General features: G+C 51.6%; 1 protein-coding gene across 2 annotated transcripts in view; it reads left to right on the forward strand.

Annotated features, from left to right (window-relative positions):
• The window catches only part of GNAO1 (G protein subunit alpha o1), a 135,289-nt gene extending 120,703 nt beyond the window's left edge, over positions 1–14,586 (forward strand). The window contains exons 7-8 of one of the 2 annotated variants that reach the window (XM_064670642.1): positions 11,190–11,343; positions 13,109–14,586. In XM_064670642.1, the coding sequence (XP_064526712.1) occupies positions 11,190–11,343; positions 13,109–13,296 (342 nt within the window). In that variant the 3' untranslated portion in view covers positions 13,297–14,586. Of the gene's footprint in view, positions 1–1,866; positions 8,397–11,189; positions 11,344–13,108 lie in introns of those variants that run through there. The other variant, XM_064670643.1, reaches the window with a different exon arrangement.
• Positions 14,587–16,314: the final 1,728 nt, after the last annotated feature.

A 16,314-nucleotide genomic window follows, 5' to 3' on the forward strand; every position in this document is an offset into this window, starting at 1 on the left:
AGGGACCCTCCACAGACCTCCTGGTGCCATGAGACCTCCTGGTCTCTCTTGTGCCATCAGAGAGGGCTGCAAGTCTGATGGCTGAAAGTCCTTTTACTGGTCCAACAGGCATGTGAGTCAGAGGTGAGGAATATCCCCCCCCAGGCACTCAGCAGTGCCATTACAAGTTAGCTCATGCTAACATCCAGCCTGGACTTTAGACCCAAGCACACACCTCAGGCTGCCCCCCCTGCTCTGCTGACCACAGCTCAGGGGATGGAGCCCTCGTGGTCGTGTGGAAAAGCAGCATTATTAGAATGTTGCCCTGGAGTTAAAATGGAATTATTTGATGAAAGCCTATAAATTGAACAAGCGGACTTTCAACATCACAAGTAGGTTCCACGAAGTGCTTTTAATGAAATGAAGTTTCTGATGTCCATTAGTTCTGCTGACAGGGAATTATTGGAGGACTGCATCCACAAATGTGCTGGCTGTTTGCTGGAGCACTGACTGTTTCCATCCCCTTAATTCTCCCATGCTCTTAACTAATCCACAATACTTAGCAAAGCAGCGTGGCGTGTTTTAAACCAGTCTGGCATTAGTGATTCCTTGCTCTCCTGGACAGAATACAGCATCTAAATCCTCATGCCTTCGAACAACCAAGTTCCCGTTCATAAAACACCCTCCTATTCGTGCACAGCATGTGGAACTGTCCACAGATTCTTTACACATCTATTCATGCAAGAACCTGCTCCCAGAAAACACTTGGCTTCTCTTACTTCAAGCATATTCTCAAGTCTCATGGTCTTCATGTGCTTGTGTCTTCAACAGCAATGTGTGTGTGTGCAAGGGTGATCTCCCGGGTCAGCTGCCTTCCACCACAGGACATCTCAAGCCCCAGTGAGCTTCTCTCTAGCAGATAACAGCATTTCCCATCAGTACAGCATCACGGAGGGAGAGGGACCCAAAAGCAGGAGCAGTGTTACTGCTGTGGAGCCTTTTGGGGGTCAGGCACCAGGCAGTGCCCAGCAGTGCTGTGGGGCTGCACTCCAGGCCAGCCAGAGAAACCACCTTCATCAGCCCTGAGCAGGTGCCCGAGTGGAGCTCTGTGTGTGAGCAGGATCAGGGCTGGCCAGAGCACAAACGATCTGCTCATTTGCATGGCTCCTCCCAGGCTTTTTTTAACACAAAACTTGATGTGGCACAGACATCTCTATCCATCAAAACAAGAAACCTCTCCTGGTGTGATTTTAGCCATGGCTCTGGAGGAGAGTATTGTGATCCTAATTCCTCAAAAAGAGGGACATTTTGTATTAGGCTTTTGGGTTTTTCTTTTGAGAAAACCCCACTTTGTTCTGCAACAGAGGCTGGATCTTTTCATGTCCTTTTCTCTTAGTGATTCAGGGAAAGGAGAGCACAGCTACCAACACTGTCCTCAATTCATGGAACATGTTAGCTCTTCTTTTCCACCAAAAACTGAAACTTTAATCAAAAAAAAATCTAAAAAAGGAAAAAAGCAAAGCCTCTTCCCCAGGTCAAGCACTTAACCACATTCCTGGCAGATTTCTTCTCTTTTTTGTCACCACGATGTGGAATTTGTTCTGGTTTTCCCATCATAGCCTGTTTAACACTCAGCCCCATAGACTATAAACAGCAACTCAGAATAAAAATACAGCTGAGCTGACAGTCAGAGAGCATCTCCTGGCTGGCAGCAGTCCTGGCTGGTGACAGTGCCCACCCCCGAGATGGAGATGGGGTGGCTGCACTGCAGTGGCCCTGCAGGAGCTCCCCATGTCCCTACAGGAGGGTGTTTGCAGGCACCCTGCAGGTCCAGGCTCACGGGACAGCTTTAACCCGCTCCCTTTGCTCTCCCCGGCTCTCCTGCAGGCCCCAACGCGTTCACGGAGGCGGTGGCGTACATCCAGAGCCAGTACGAGAGCAAGAACAAGTCCCCCAACAAGGAGATCTACACCCACATCACCTGTGCCACCGACACCAACAACATCCAGTTCGTCTTCGACGCCGTCACGGACGTCATCATCGCCAACAACCTGCGGGGCTGTGGACTCTACTGACACTACTGACGCTCCCTGCTCCCCTCCTGCCCCTCAGGCCCGCGGACAGGTCCTCTCTTTCCTTGTTTTTTCCCTCCTCAGAAGATGATGAGGAAGAAACCCATAAAATCCCCCCTTCCCCGTCCCAGAAAACTTTGCAGCGAGTTCTGCTTTTCCCCAGCCCCGTTTTGTTTTATTTTGGTTCATTTTTGGTTCATTCCCTTGCTGCCTCGTTCCACTCCTCCGTCGCAGTTCACAGTGCTGTGCAGGGAGCTAACGCGTTTCCCACAGAGTGCATTTCAACTGCCAAAAGACAAAAATACTTCAGTTTTAAAAAGAGGGAAAAAAAATCAAAGCCTTAAAATACTGGTCAGGAACAGCATAGTTTGGAACCAAAACTTTCTTTTTTTTTTTTTGCCTTGAGATTAAGGGATATTGTTTATTCTCCTGGTTGTCTCTTCTGTTAAAACACTACTCCTTTGGGAAGTGCTAGATACAACCTGATCATTTTGAGGGTACCTTATGGCTCCAGTTCTGACCCCAATGCCAGAGGGGTCGGGGTTGAATGCAGCTGCCATAGCTTGGATTTGTATATTCTCCTTTTTTCCAGACAGCTATGTGAACAAGTAAAACAGCCATATCGAGTTCTGCTGGTGTCTGAGTAACGGGGACACAGTAACAAAACCTACTAAGCCTTGTCTAAAAACATTCATTACTGGTAGCAGTTTTACCTCAAGTCTTTCAAGATTAATATTAAAATATATCTAGAGGTTGCAGTAACCCATTTCTGAGGCACTTTGCTGGAGGCCACAGAGCCACTGGGCTGGGCCCCCTGGAGTGTTGGCAGAGAGGACCCCGCGCTCGGGGGCATCCAAGGAATGGGTACCTGGTGGCCTTTCCCAAAGCCCCTCCCAGCCTAAGGGACTGATTTCAGCACAAGCAGTGCTCCTGCAAACAGCATCTCTTTCCAGACTTCAGCCCTGAAGTTCTGGAATGCACCAAAAATATTTAGTCTTGGTTTCTTGTAGGCAGAGTTTGACCTTCAAGTACCTGAGATGTGAGGAGGTGCTTTGGGAAATGTCCCCATGGCAGGGTGGCAGGAAGGTGTGCGGGAGCCTCGTGGCTCTTCATCACCCCTCAGGCATCTGAACAGCCTTGAGAAGCCCAGCCCTGTGCTCTGAGCCTCCTTGGCTCCTGTGTCACCCAGAGAGCATCCAGAGACAGCTCCACACTTGGTGTCTCCACTCAGGCCTCTCTTTACCAGTGTCTGACGTGAGCAGGGTGTTTTATACTGGCCATGCAGTGGCAAATGAGAGCTCAGGGAGCTGATTTGAGCCAAGTGATGCAGTAGAAAGGAAAAGTGCAAGGAAAGGAGGAAGGAAGGGCAGGGGGAGGAAAGGACAAGGGTAGTGCCCAGCACAGCAAAAGCGGGGGCTGAGAGGGGAAGAGAAATGCAGGTGGGCTGAGTTACACTCTCTTGCCATCCCCAAGGGGTCTGGATGCCCTTAGGTCGAAGATGGAGGGGAATGTGAGAGGTGGGGGGTCACCTCTGGGGGCATGGAGGGACCCTGAGAAGTCCACCCCAAAAGCTTGTTTGGTGTCGGGGTGAGACAACCACCTCTGAGGTCCCACTCAGGGCCCACCTCACCTGGGGGCAGGTAGGCAATGCTGATCCCTGCCTCTTCTCTGCCTCTCTTAAAATTCCATAATCTTGGAAAATGGGAGTTCTTTCCAGGCTGGCCACAAGTTCAACTGTCCTCTCTTGGCAGCCTGATCTAGGGGTGGCTTTCAGGTCTCAGGAGGTCTGAGTTTTCTCCAGGGCCACTCCTGAGAGGGACAGCATCTCTTCTCTCGCTGTGCCCATTTAGGAGAGACGGTGTGAGAGCAGCCCAGAGCAGCACAGCCCAAAGAGAAGGGGCCAGGGGAGCATCAGTGTGCAGGAGGCAGGGACAGCAGCAGGTATGGTGGCACAGGATGGAGAGGACCAGTGGGAGAGGTTTGGGAACAGTTTGGGAGCGAAGTTGCAGAAGGGAGATGAGACAGACGAAGGCACCAGGGAGGGCGGGAAGAGAAGGGCACCTGAGAGCCAGAGGAGAGTCCCCATCAGAGCCTGTGCTCTGCCAGGACAGTGCTCATGGGACATCCATGACAAACCCAGCCAGGAACGTGAGCAGGAGCACCCCAGAGCCAGCAGGGAAGGCCTGCAGGGGCAAGCAATGTGGCTGTCACCCCTCCAACCAGCTCCCAGCCCAGCACGGCTGGTAACTGCCAGTAACCCCCTAAACAGCATTAAATGATAAAACTGCATTTAGGATTGCACAGCAAGGACCTGCTGCTGCTCTGCTGGGCACTGACAGCAATAACTCCAGGTCTCTGCCTCCCCTGCTCTGGCACAAGCCAGTACCCACCTTTCTCTTCACCATCCCAGAATGCCTCCAGTGACAGCAGCCCCTGCAGGGAGCTGGCCAGCCAGCAAAGCCAGCAGCCTTCTCTGCTCCTCAAGCCCACCCACACACTTTGTTTTCCCAGATCCCACCCCATTTACTGCCAGCACACTCTGCTGTAAAGATGTGAACCAAAGGAAAGGTCTGCATGTGTTGTTGTCTTTGGTTTAGTTTAGGATTTCAGGAGTTGGTGGAAAGGTTTTTCAAGGAAAGGATTCCCAGTGGGAAGCACCTGCCCAGTTCTTGGTTCCTTGGAAGGGACCAGCCCATGGCAATGGGGCAGTGCTTTTCTGCTGCAGGAGGGGCAGGGAAATAGCTGGAGGGACGTGGAGGGACAGGGGTGGTGCTGGAGTTTGTCCCATGTGGGTGGCTGTGCCCCACCTGCAGCACCCACATGTGCACTGAGTGTCAAAGCAAGGGCTGAAAAGCCTCACATTGGTTACGTTTGGTACCTAAAGTGTGTGTAACCACTGGAGCCAGTGCAGTGCCAGCCCCCTGTGCTGATGGCTGGCACTGGCAGGGAGGCAGGTCTGTCAGAAGAGTTTGATCAGCAATGGAGATTTTCTGTTCCCACCCCTTGCTGTGGATGACATTTTATCCAAGTAAATAAGTAACAGAAGTTGTTCCTAGGGAAGGCAGCACCACGCCAAGGCTTTGTGAGCTCCCAGCTTAAAGCACACAGGAATATTTTGGTAAAGACAATTGAAATTAGCTCAACTCCAAACTCTGCCAAATGCAGCCAAGTGGCCTGATATGGTTCAGTTTGCTTTTGCTGCTCTCTGGGCTGGATTCAGGTAACCCCTGCTGGGAGGTCACCTGGCTGAGAGGTCCAAACCCCCTCTGCAGCTTCGGCAGGTTCCCAGCACGTTGGTGACAACCAACAGCTGGTGTTCCATGGGGAGAAGAGAGAGAAAAAGCAGAGGAAATGTTGCCACACAGAGCCTCTTCTTTCATTTTCTTTGTCATATTGTGTGTCTGAAGCCTCATCTCAGCTGCTGCTGCTGCTGACGTTCCGTCCCTCACACGAGCGTCACGAGGATTCGCTGACAAATGCTGGAAACAGCATTTGGGAGATGAAATGCTTCCAGTGTTAAACACTACTATCTCTCCCACTTGATGGCCGTGTATAGATTTTTGTCTGCAGAACGGCTGCCAAACCATTACTCACTGCTGGCTCCTGCATCCTTCCAAGCCTTTCCTGGCAGATGTGCCTTCCTCAGGCAATCTTTTGCCCCGTGCTTTTTCCAAACACCAGCAATTCTTGCAGCACTTGCCTAGAAAGACCCTGAAATGCATCCCCTGCCTTCAAAAGCCTCTCCTTAACAGCCCCTTGTGCTTTGCAACTGCCGTGCTCCAAGTCCAGACCCTTGGAGACCCCGGGCTGTGTTTGATTTGCAGTCCCCACACAGCGGGGATGTTGCAGCTGGCGCAGCTGCATCAGAAATTGTACCAGGGCATGGGGGGTAGATTTTAAAAGCACACAGTTGAAACAGCTATGTATACACCCTCCTGCCCTTCAAAACTAATGTGGAAACTTGTAAAAAAAAAAAAAAAAAGCTCTTTTAGGGATGCAGGAGGTTTTTCAGGACTCAGGTCGCTTGTCCAGCAGCAGCATCCGAGGGGTGTTAGCATTGAAAGCAGCATTAGCAACTCATGATGAGCTTCAGGCAGCAGCCAAAGGAAAGAAGGAAGCGCCTCCCCAGCTTGCTTTGTAGCCAGTGAGAGGGCGTGGAGCCGCGAGACCACAAAAATGCAAACAGCTCCTTTATTTAAACAACATTTCAATGAAACAGAGAGAGCCGTAAGAAGGAAAGCCTGGCGGGGCTGAGCTGCAGAGCGCTGTGCTGCTCTGGGGGATGCAGCGGCTGGGCTGGCCGGGAGAACCAGCAATAACCACTCACTGGGAAAGCACACGCTGAAGCACAGCCCCGGACTGCCCAGGCCAGGGTTTAGTGTGCCGAAACCTAAACTCGTGTTTAGTGCCAGGACCCCGCCTGGCCGAGCGTCCCTGCTGCCCCTGCCCTCCCGCCGGCCCGTCCCACCTCCCGCCCACAAACACTTCCCGCTGCAGCTCTCAGGAGCTTTGTACCAGAATCAGCTTCCTGCCCTCAGCCAGCTTTCCTGGGTGCCCGGCCAGCCTGTCCCTCCACGGGGGGCAGAGCACCCTCAGGAGGAGCCTGCTGTGCCTCCTTCATAGGTGCGATTTTGTTTTACAGGACACTAAAAGTATTAACGAGGGCAGTCTTTACTGTAATGTACATTAAAGTGTGTCTGGTGGGTTTAATCCATCATGGCATGAGCCCAGTGTTTGCCTGCAAGGGAACAGACCTTGTCCTCAGGCCAGGAGTGCAACCTGCAGGAGGTCAGGGTAGGACACAGCAGATGTCCTTGTGCCAGAAGGTCCCCAGTGCCCACCTGCTGCCATGCAAAGCATGGGGCAGCCCCTCACTGTTGGGCTCAACAAGGCAGACATCACCCATGAGGGATTTTGCAGTCAAGGCTGGGAAAGGGACCAACCCTGCACTGTTAGTCTGTGCAACACATCCGAGTATTTTGTGGCCAAAATGCCTCCTGGAGCCAGGGAGAGTTGCTGAGTTCCTGGGAGCAGGGCTGACTGACTGTAATTAGAGAAGCTTAGTGCTAATGTGCTTGAGTCTTTGTCGTGGGCCAGGTTTGTCTTAAGCCTTGCCACCAACAACTCCACAACCATTTCCATTTAGGAGGCTAAAACACTCATCAGTGATCTGACACTGGAAGCATCGAGGTCAGTAGAGATGGTGCTACTGAGCATCACCCCCAAGCCCCCAGACCCATCACCCCCTTGCACCCCCAATGCACACACAAGAAAGCAGAGACATGGTCCAAGTGGCACAAAATTGCAGACCATGGTCTTGCCTCTACCTCCCCAGTGGAAAAAACAGGCAAACACACTCCTGAGGCCCCCCAAGACTCAAGGGTGTCATTTCTGAGCTCCAGCACTGACACGAGGTAATTGATGGTGACAGATATAGGGACATGACCTATATAAAGAGTTGAGCTGAGAACATGGCCATGGAAAGGGACCTTTCACAGGACCACTCATGCCCCAGCCAGCAGCCTGGGAGATCTTTAATCACATGCAGAGACAAGCAAGTGAACACAAGTGCAACCCTTAAACACCAACGCCTTACTGAGAGGAGGAGCAGGACCAAAGCCTCCAGCTGGCACCCTGTGGGCAGAGGGAGAGGGGAGGCAGCTGAAGAAACATCTCCATCTCCCAGAGAGGGCAGCTCTATTTTCCATGGACACCAGGTGCACTAGACACAGGGAGGAGAGACCTGGAGAAGAGGCAGAGGGCTGGGACACCCCAGGCCCTCTCCCACCCAGTGCCATGGAAATTAATGTTGAGACCAAATCCTGACTGTCCTGTAGTGCAGGCAAGCAACTCCAGAGCTAAACCCCCTGCTCCAAGTGGGGAGAGGAGATCATAGCAGGTAAAACACCATTTTCAGCAGTGCCTGAGTCTCACCAGCTTTTCCAGTGCTGGAGCAACCCAGGGCAAGCAACTCGGGTTGTTCAAACACCAGCCATTGCCCTGCTAAAGTGCCCAGTCCCTAATTTGTGATCCTCAGCCCTATTCCCCCACCTCCCTTTTCCCCCTTCAGCTCAACAAGTGACCATCACTCTGCCTCTGGGCTCCCCACCACGTTTCTTCCCAAGGATCACCAGAGGCCATCACCATTTTCCTTTTGCTGGTTTCCCGCTGAATCATTTCTCCTGCATGTTTGATGGCCCAAACTGTATTAACTGTAATTTTGTATGAAGAGTGACTGTCCATTGGTTTAATAGAGCATTAGTTATTGTAATAATTTATTGGCTGTCAGTAATGTATTTATTAGTCACGAAATGTTAATAAAGTGCCAGCTCTTTTCTAGTGTGAGAGTGGTTTTATTGTGTCTCCCTTGAGCGCATCCAGCGTCCCAAACTCATTTTTTAACCCTATGGCTGCTCCACAAATGCACTTGCACAACACACACCTGCAGTGTCAGTTGTCTGCCACACCCTCATCTGCCTGGAAACAGGGAATTCAAAAAGGATATAACCAAAAGGTATTTCATTTCATGTAAGTATTTGGTGGGAATTTTGTTTCCTCTGCTCGCCCCCGGCAGGACAGATCATCCCTCTGCCCCATTGCTGCCTCCAACACCTCAATTGCAAATCCTTCACAAGTCACAAGTTTTGCTCTGCTTTTCCACTGTTTCTTTGTGCAAGCACAGAAGCAGAAGAGCCATTTCTGGTTTGACTGAGATGTGTTTTGCTCCTTGCAGTAGCACCAAATGTGGAACATCCCTCCCTCCCTCCCTTTAAAAAAACCCTTGGGCCAGTTTTTTCTTTTATGTTAAAACCAAAGATCTTCCATTATTTGGGGCATGAAATAGAAGTAAAGAACTTGAAGAAACCAAGAGAAAATTTCCCATAAACCTCAGCAAAGTGAACCATTATTCCTGTTGACTTGACCAATTTTCAGTGACATAACATCAGCTGGACCCATCCTCAGGACACAAAACCCCACACAGCCCATTCTGTAGATGAGACAGAAGTACAGGCCAGACCTGAGAAAAGGAAATGGCTGAGAGGGAAAGGATTTTGCTTTGCATGTTGCTATTGGGGATTTTTTAAAACTTCCTCCAGGACTCCATCCTGCTCAGATCATCAGGACTCTGAAGTCACCAGGGTTATTCTCCCTGACTGGGGATTTTCCTTTCCTTGGGCACCTGCTTTATTTCAGCTGCTCTTCCACCAACATCATCACTCCTTTATTTAGATATATAGGGGACAACACCAGGGACAGACAAGGAAAAGCCCACCCAGACACTCTCCATGAAAATCTCAAGACCCAGTGATTTTGCAACAACCACAAGACAAGAGGAACCACATCCTTTGGCGGCAGTTTCTGATTTCCCCATGAACAAGGGGGGTTTTTTTATTTATTTCAAGATAAGGATCCAATTGAAGTCCCAAAGCTTTGGAAAGCACCTGCTTGGCATCCCTTGCTCCTCTTTGTCAAGGAGCCGACGGTGCAATCGCGGAGCCTTTCAAGATGAAATCAGACAGCTGCTCAATTTTGCATGCAAAAGCTACCGCTGAAGTGGAGCTAATAAAATGAGTCACTAATAAAACATTCATGGAAAACTCCAAAATGTGTAATTGGGTCATCATTTCGTTAGGAAACACATGCATCCTCAAATCTGCAGCAGGCCCATGTCCCCCTTTGCTGCACCTCCAAAGAAAGGGGCTGGGGGGCTCTTTGCTGCAGGAGGATCCCCCCACCCAGCCCCTGAGCCACCCCAGAGTGGGGCTTTATGTGAGTTCACAAGAGGCTTTCACAAGCAGCTGTGTCCCTGTGTGAGCTGCAGGTAGCTGAGCCAGAACTGGGGGGCTCAGCCCTAAGGGGGGGCTGCAGAGAGGGGCACAGGGAGGGGGCAGCAGCTTCAGACCTCACTGAGCCCTGGGTTTGCTTCAGAAGCTTTGAAGGTTCAGGTAGAAACTGGGTGGGTACCCACAGTGAAAGGGACCCCCAGAGCTGTCAGTGGAGTAGCAGGGAATGGCTTTCTGGTGACAATGATGGAGGAAATTTTTGGGAGCTCCTGGAGGGCCAGATCTGTCCTGTCCAGTGGCACCTCCACACTAACAGTGAGTGCATGTGCCTGCATGAGAATCCCCTGTTCTGTGGTGCCCTGGGGCAGCCTGTTCTGCCCAGGACAGCCTCACCTCCTCCTCCTGTTCTGCTGTCTGCTCTCCACTTCTTCCTGCTAAAAATTTCTGTAGCACAGGGAAAAATGGCTTTATGTGGATTTTGTCTGCATGTGAAAGGACAATTAAAAAAAAATAAATAAAACAAATTAAAAAAAACCCCTACTTTACAAATTTGCCTCTAGTTATGCTCCTACCAAAAATTTTCCAAGCTCAAAGACTCCCTGGATCTGCCTGCAAGCCCAGAACACTCAGGAGAGCTCGGGGGTGGGCTGGCAGAGGCACCTCCACTGGTTACTTCCATGCAGCAGCACTGGGTTTTCTTAGGAGTAACCTGGCCACACCACTGTGGTGTTTTCCAAGATGGGCTGAAGATTTTTCCAGGGGCAGAAGGGTCCTGCTGGGACAGGACCTGCCCCAACCTCTGGGCAATCCCTTGGCATTGATCTCACCACGATGGCACTGCTCAGCACCAAATACCCTTCCAGGCCAGTCCACAGGACCACCCTGGGATGGCCAAAGGCCCCTCCATCCCAGTCCCAATGCCCAGTGTATCCTGGCCACTGGCTGGTGCTGTCTCCCCATGCTTTATTTTAGCTCTGCAAACGATGCTTCAGGGTTGCCCACTCCCTGAGGAGACACAAGGCTCCTTCCCCACTCCTCTGGTGAGGCAGGAGAGGAGCAGATAATTTTTTCCTGCTCTTCCTTGAAGCTTCAGGTGTCTGCCCTGCCAGAGTGGCCTCACAGGACGTGGGGTAGGATCAGCTGCAGCCTCCACATGTGCCTTGGCCTCCAGCCCAAGAGCAGGGCAATATCCCACTTCCTCCACCTCTGTAACCAGCTCACACTTACAACTGTCTTATCTTAGAGATTTTTTGCTTTCTAACCATTTCATTTCAGAAAAAAAATGTTCTCCTCTCCTCTAACTCTGTCTTTGCCTTTCTCTCTCCCCTCTCTCCCTCTGTGCTCCCCGTTGCAGAACCGCATGCACGAATCTCTCATGCTCTTCGACTCCATCTGTAACAACAAATTCTTCATCGATACCTCCATCATTCTCTTCCTCAACAAGAAAGACCTATTTGCTGAGAAGATCAAGAAGTCACCTCTGACCATCTGCTTCCCTGAGTACACAGGTAGGTGCCGGGGCTGACACAGCCCAGTGACACCCCCCTGCACCGGGACCGGGGGCTGCGCCTCACCCCACAGGGGAGGGGGGACAGAGGGGACAGGGCACCTCTGGGGGGCACAAGCACTGCCCACCCTCAGGAGCAGTGATGCAGCTCCAGCACCCACCGGTGGGGTAGGGCCGTGTCCTGCCTGGGGCAGTTCTTGTGGCAAAGGTGGGACAGAGAGAGAGGAGCTGTGGAAAGGAGAAGCCCTGGTAGGAGCCAAGTGCCCACCACTGCAGCCATCCTGTGTGCTGGGGGTTCCTGAGGAGCTCCTGCAAGAGAAACCAAGACACGTGGTCCTCCCGGGAATGCCTTCACACAGGATACAGCTGGGGAGGGAAAGAGCCCCTTTACAGCAGAAATCTGTGGAACCACAAGAGAATCATCCACTTCTTAGTGAAACCGGCGTGGTCTGGGGAAAAGAACAAATAACCAAGAAGATGGGTTAGAATAGATACCTCAAAATTTCTAAGAGGAAAGAAAAAGTCGGCTCAGATTCAGACTCCAGCCACCCCTACAGATACTGGGATGCCTCTGAACTGTTCCACCCAGAGCTCACCCACCCTGGATGCCAAACCCTGAGGACAAGGGGGTCCCCCAGCAAGATGCCATCCCCTCCCCTGTGGCATAAATGCACTGGCATTTCCACCAGAGGCATTTAGGCTTCTGCATCATAAAGGCAGCAGTACTTTTCTCACAGCCACCTGGTTGAATAAACCGAACTCCCCCACTGCAGCTGCACGGCACATCCTGGCACAGGGAGGGGACAGCCCGGTGTCACCGGCCCACCCCCCGCATCGGGAACGAGGGGAACCAGCGAGCTGGAAAAGGAAAATAAATCTCCAGATAATAGCAGCTCTCGCAAAGGCGATTTCAGGGGCGTAACTCAGCTTTGTGGCTTCCCACGAGGGGCCAGGCGGAGCCTCTCCCGCTGCCGTAAGCGGCTTAATGCAAAAATGCACATTTTTCGGCTCGAACATCTGGCGCCTCTCCAGCCCACCTTACAAAAGCAAACCTCCCAGTCACGAAGCCAACGGGCAACAACAGCACGTCCTCGAGCAGCTCCTGCCCCGCCAGCACCCCTCGCCCACCCCAGAGCCCGGGTGAGACCCTCACCCTGCCCGGGCATCGCCCTGACGGGGCAGAGAGGGCTCAGCACGACCAGCACCGCGGGAGATGTTGGAGTAGCCACCGACCCTCCTGGCCATCCCTCCCCCTGCCTACCTGGCTGGGGGGCCAGCAGGCCCCCCAGCCTTTCTCCCCCCCGCGCTCCCTTGGGAAGGGCGCTGTCGGGATGCGCCGTGGGGACTCACCGGAGCCGGGATCTCCGGAGCCGGGGCCGCAGCGATGCCGTCGGGAGCCTCCGTCAGGCACAGCCCGGCCGGGCGCAGCTGGGGCTGCTCCCCTTCCAGCGGGGGAAAAAGGGGAGAGGCAAAGCAGCAACACCTGGGGAGGGAGGAGTCCCCAACAGGACCCAGGGGGCTGCAATTAGGGGAAAATAGGGTAGAACGGGGTGGAAAAGGGGAGGGGAGGAAAGGATGGAGAGGGGAGGAGGAGGGTTAAATGGACCCTGCTGAGGGATGGGGAGGGGGGTACAGGGTGCAAATAACGAAGTTTGGCCTGTTTCCGCTGGAATTACAGCACTTGGCGAGCCCCGAGGGGCCGGGGGTGGTGGGAGGGGGGTGCCCTCAGCCCTGACACCCCCCCTTTGCCCCCACCTGTCCCGCAGGTCCCAACACCTACGAGGACGCGGCCGCCTACATCCAAGCACAATTCGAGAGCAAAAACCGCTCCCCCAACAAGGAGATTTACTGCCACATGACGTGCGCCACAGACACGAACAACATCCAGGTGGTATTTGACGCCGTCACCGACATCATCATTGCCAACAACCTGCGGGGCTGCGGCTTGTACTGACCCCCCCCGGCGCACAGCGACTGCTTGGGTGGCGATCCCGGCGCCAGGAGAGAAAAGAAACGTAAAAATAAAAAAATAACAACAACAACAAAAAAAAACAACCCCAACGCAACCACACAACAGACACACACAGAACACACACACACACGCGCGGGGGAAAAAAAAAAAAAAAAAAAAAAGAAACAAAGAAAAAAAAACAGGTTGAAGGAGAGAAAAAAATTGTCATCATAATCATGCAAGTTGGTAAATAAAAAGGCATAAGGAAAAATTATATATATACGTATATATATATATAAAAATATCCACACCCACCTTTTCAGTTTGTTTTTTTTAAACCCCTTCCCCCCCGTCAGGCTCCGGCCTCAAATGTCCCAGCCTGGGGCACCCCGGGGGCTGGGGGGGCTCTGCCCAGACCCACCACCCCAAACTCCCGGGGCTCCCCCCCGGTACCAGGCAGGGAGAGGGGGCAGAGGGGTCACCCTGGGCAGGGGCTTCTCCCAGCACTTATTTGACCACGGGCTCTTATTTTTTAATTGTTACCATTATAATTGATTGTTGTGGGTTGGCTTTCTTTTTAGTGATGATGATGTTGATGATGATGTTGTTGATGATGATGATGATGATGAAGAATTATTTTTATTTCCAGTGTGGGCAAGGCTGGGCTGCCCCTGCCTGCCCCTGGTCCTGCTGCCCAGCCCGGGTGAGCTGCTGCCTCCAGAAACAATGAGATGGTCTTTTGGTTTTTTTGGTTTTTTTAAGGAGGGGGGAAAAAATTGAAAACTGCCCCTGGCTACGTGTCACAGCTAGAAAGGGAAAGAGCAGCAGCAGCAGCAGGGAGATCTTCTCCCATTTCCCACCCTGGCTGTCTGGGGGAAGCTGCGGTGGGAGCATCCTCCTCCTGCTCCCTTGCCAGGGTTTGGGGGTTTTTAGGTCAGTTTTTGAATTCCCATTTCAGGCCAAAGCCCTCGCCAGCCGGAGCCGGCGGGTTTTTCCCGTTTTTCCCTCCCTCCCGGTTTAAGTCCCGCTCACTGCTCATTCTCCAGGTCCGTATCCAAAAGCACAGCTCGGCCCCCCCAGCCAGGCTCCCCCTCACCCCTCCTGTGGGGCCAACCAGGGGCATCAGGGAGGGCTATACAGATATATATATATTTTATTTTATTTTATTTTTTGTTTAGAGTATTTTTTTTGTTTTCGTTTGGTTTTTATTCATTTTTAACTCTTTCCAGTGAATGCTTTTTTGTGCTGCTTTTCTCTCCCCCTCATCCCATCCCAATCCTCTCTCCCTTTTAGTGAATGGTGTTTTTTCTCTCTCATGTGGGGATGTTTGTGCTGCAAAATAAGAAAAAAAAAAAAGGAAAAAAAAAGAAAAAAAACTTAAAAAAACCAAACTTTAAAAAAAAAAAAGCAAGAATGAAAATAATTTAAAAATTTTAAAAAACACACACAAAACCACAAAAAATAATTAAAAAAGAATAAAAAAAACCCAACAACAAAAATCGAATGTAGTGTTTACATTGAAGCCACCGTTTTCATGACCAATCCCTCGTCATTTCTACTTTGATTAGTAACCAGACGTCTTCACAGTTTCACTTTTACGAGTTACCTTTGCTGAAGAAGAGCAGTCACACCTGTTCAAAAGAAAATGAATAAATAAAGAGGAAACTTAAAAAAAAAATATTATATATATATATATATAAAAAGCGCCAGGTCTTTCTAAGCCTTTCTATTACCAATCAGTGAGGTTTCTGTGATATATTACACACTGCCAATCTCTTTCTCTGACTAATGGAAAAATTCATGTGTAGCTCAATAAAGAGAATGTTTGTCTGTACCCCGGGCTCTCCCCTCCTGTGCCTCTGCCTCCTTCTTTCTGCTGCCTGTCTGCCTCCCTCCAAAGGGAGGAAGGAAAGATGCTAAAAATCACATTTTGGGGGGATAGCACAAGGAGAAGGGGATGAACTACGGATTGGGTGTAAATCCTGGGATAGCAGTGTGTGGGAGCCCCTTGGTGCTTCAGAACATCACCAGGAGCAAAAATCCCCCCCAAAAAAACTCTCCAAGCAAGAAAATATTTATATTTCTTTGGGGAAAGCAAAGCAGATCATGAGGCCAAGTCCTTCGTTTGTGGCAACATCAGAAAACCCACAATATTCGAGTTTTCCCCCCCGAGATACAGAGGAAGGTTCTCAAAGCAAGTCGAGGTTTTCTCCCTGCTGCACGAGCCATTCGAGGTTTGTTTGGGGGTTTGGGGTTTGAGGGGTTTTTTCACAATTTGGGCTGGGGTCCAAGAAGCTCCTTTGGTACCTTTCCAGGTACCTTTTTTTGCAGTGGTGAAGTCAGAGGGGAGCAGGATGTCACACAGCTCCCAGAGCAACAGGAGTGGGCAGAGGGGGCTCGTGCACTGCTGCTGCCAGCCAGGCCCTGGGGCACCAGGGGCTCCTCGCCCTCTGTGTCTGGGGAAACCATTCCAGGGCACAGCACTCCTGTCCTGGGAAGGTGGGTGGGCTGGGAGAGGACAGGCCAAGGTGGATCCACAGCTCCATCAAGCCCACAGCCAGGTCCAAACCTGTGCTGGCTGCAGGCAGCCCCTCTGGGGGCATTTGGCATCATCATGTACAAAATGCATCACCAGGCACAACATCTCCCAGAAATGCAGCAAGGAGAACTCATGGAGACATGGAGCCCACGAGGATTTCTGTGCTGTGTTCTCCCCTCCCAGAGGAATGTCAGCTCTGCTGCTTGGATCAAGACCCAAACCCCACACTGCTCACAGGTACAGTAGCTCTCATCCCCTCTGTACCCTGCCAGACAGCTCAAAGCCCTGCTCCATTTTCAGTCCTTGCGACACTGTTTCTCTTCCATTTCCATGTTCACAGCACAGCCAAATTCCAGTAACAGTTACTGCCCTGCAGCCCGAGGCTTGGGAGAATATTCCCAAACCCAGTGTTAGGAGGCTGTGCTCCCTCTCATCGGATGGAAAGGGGGAACCAAAGGGCACCGAAGTGCAGGTGCCCCATT

Source organism: Pseudopipra pipra, chromosome 14, assembly GCF_036250125.1.
Source record: "Pseudopipra pipra isolate bDixPip1 chromosome 14, bDixPip1.hap1, whole genome shotgun sequence".
NCBI lineage: Eukaryota > Metazoa > Chordata > Aves > Passeriformes > Pipridae > Pseudopipra > Pseudopipra pipra.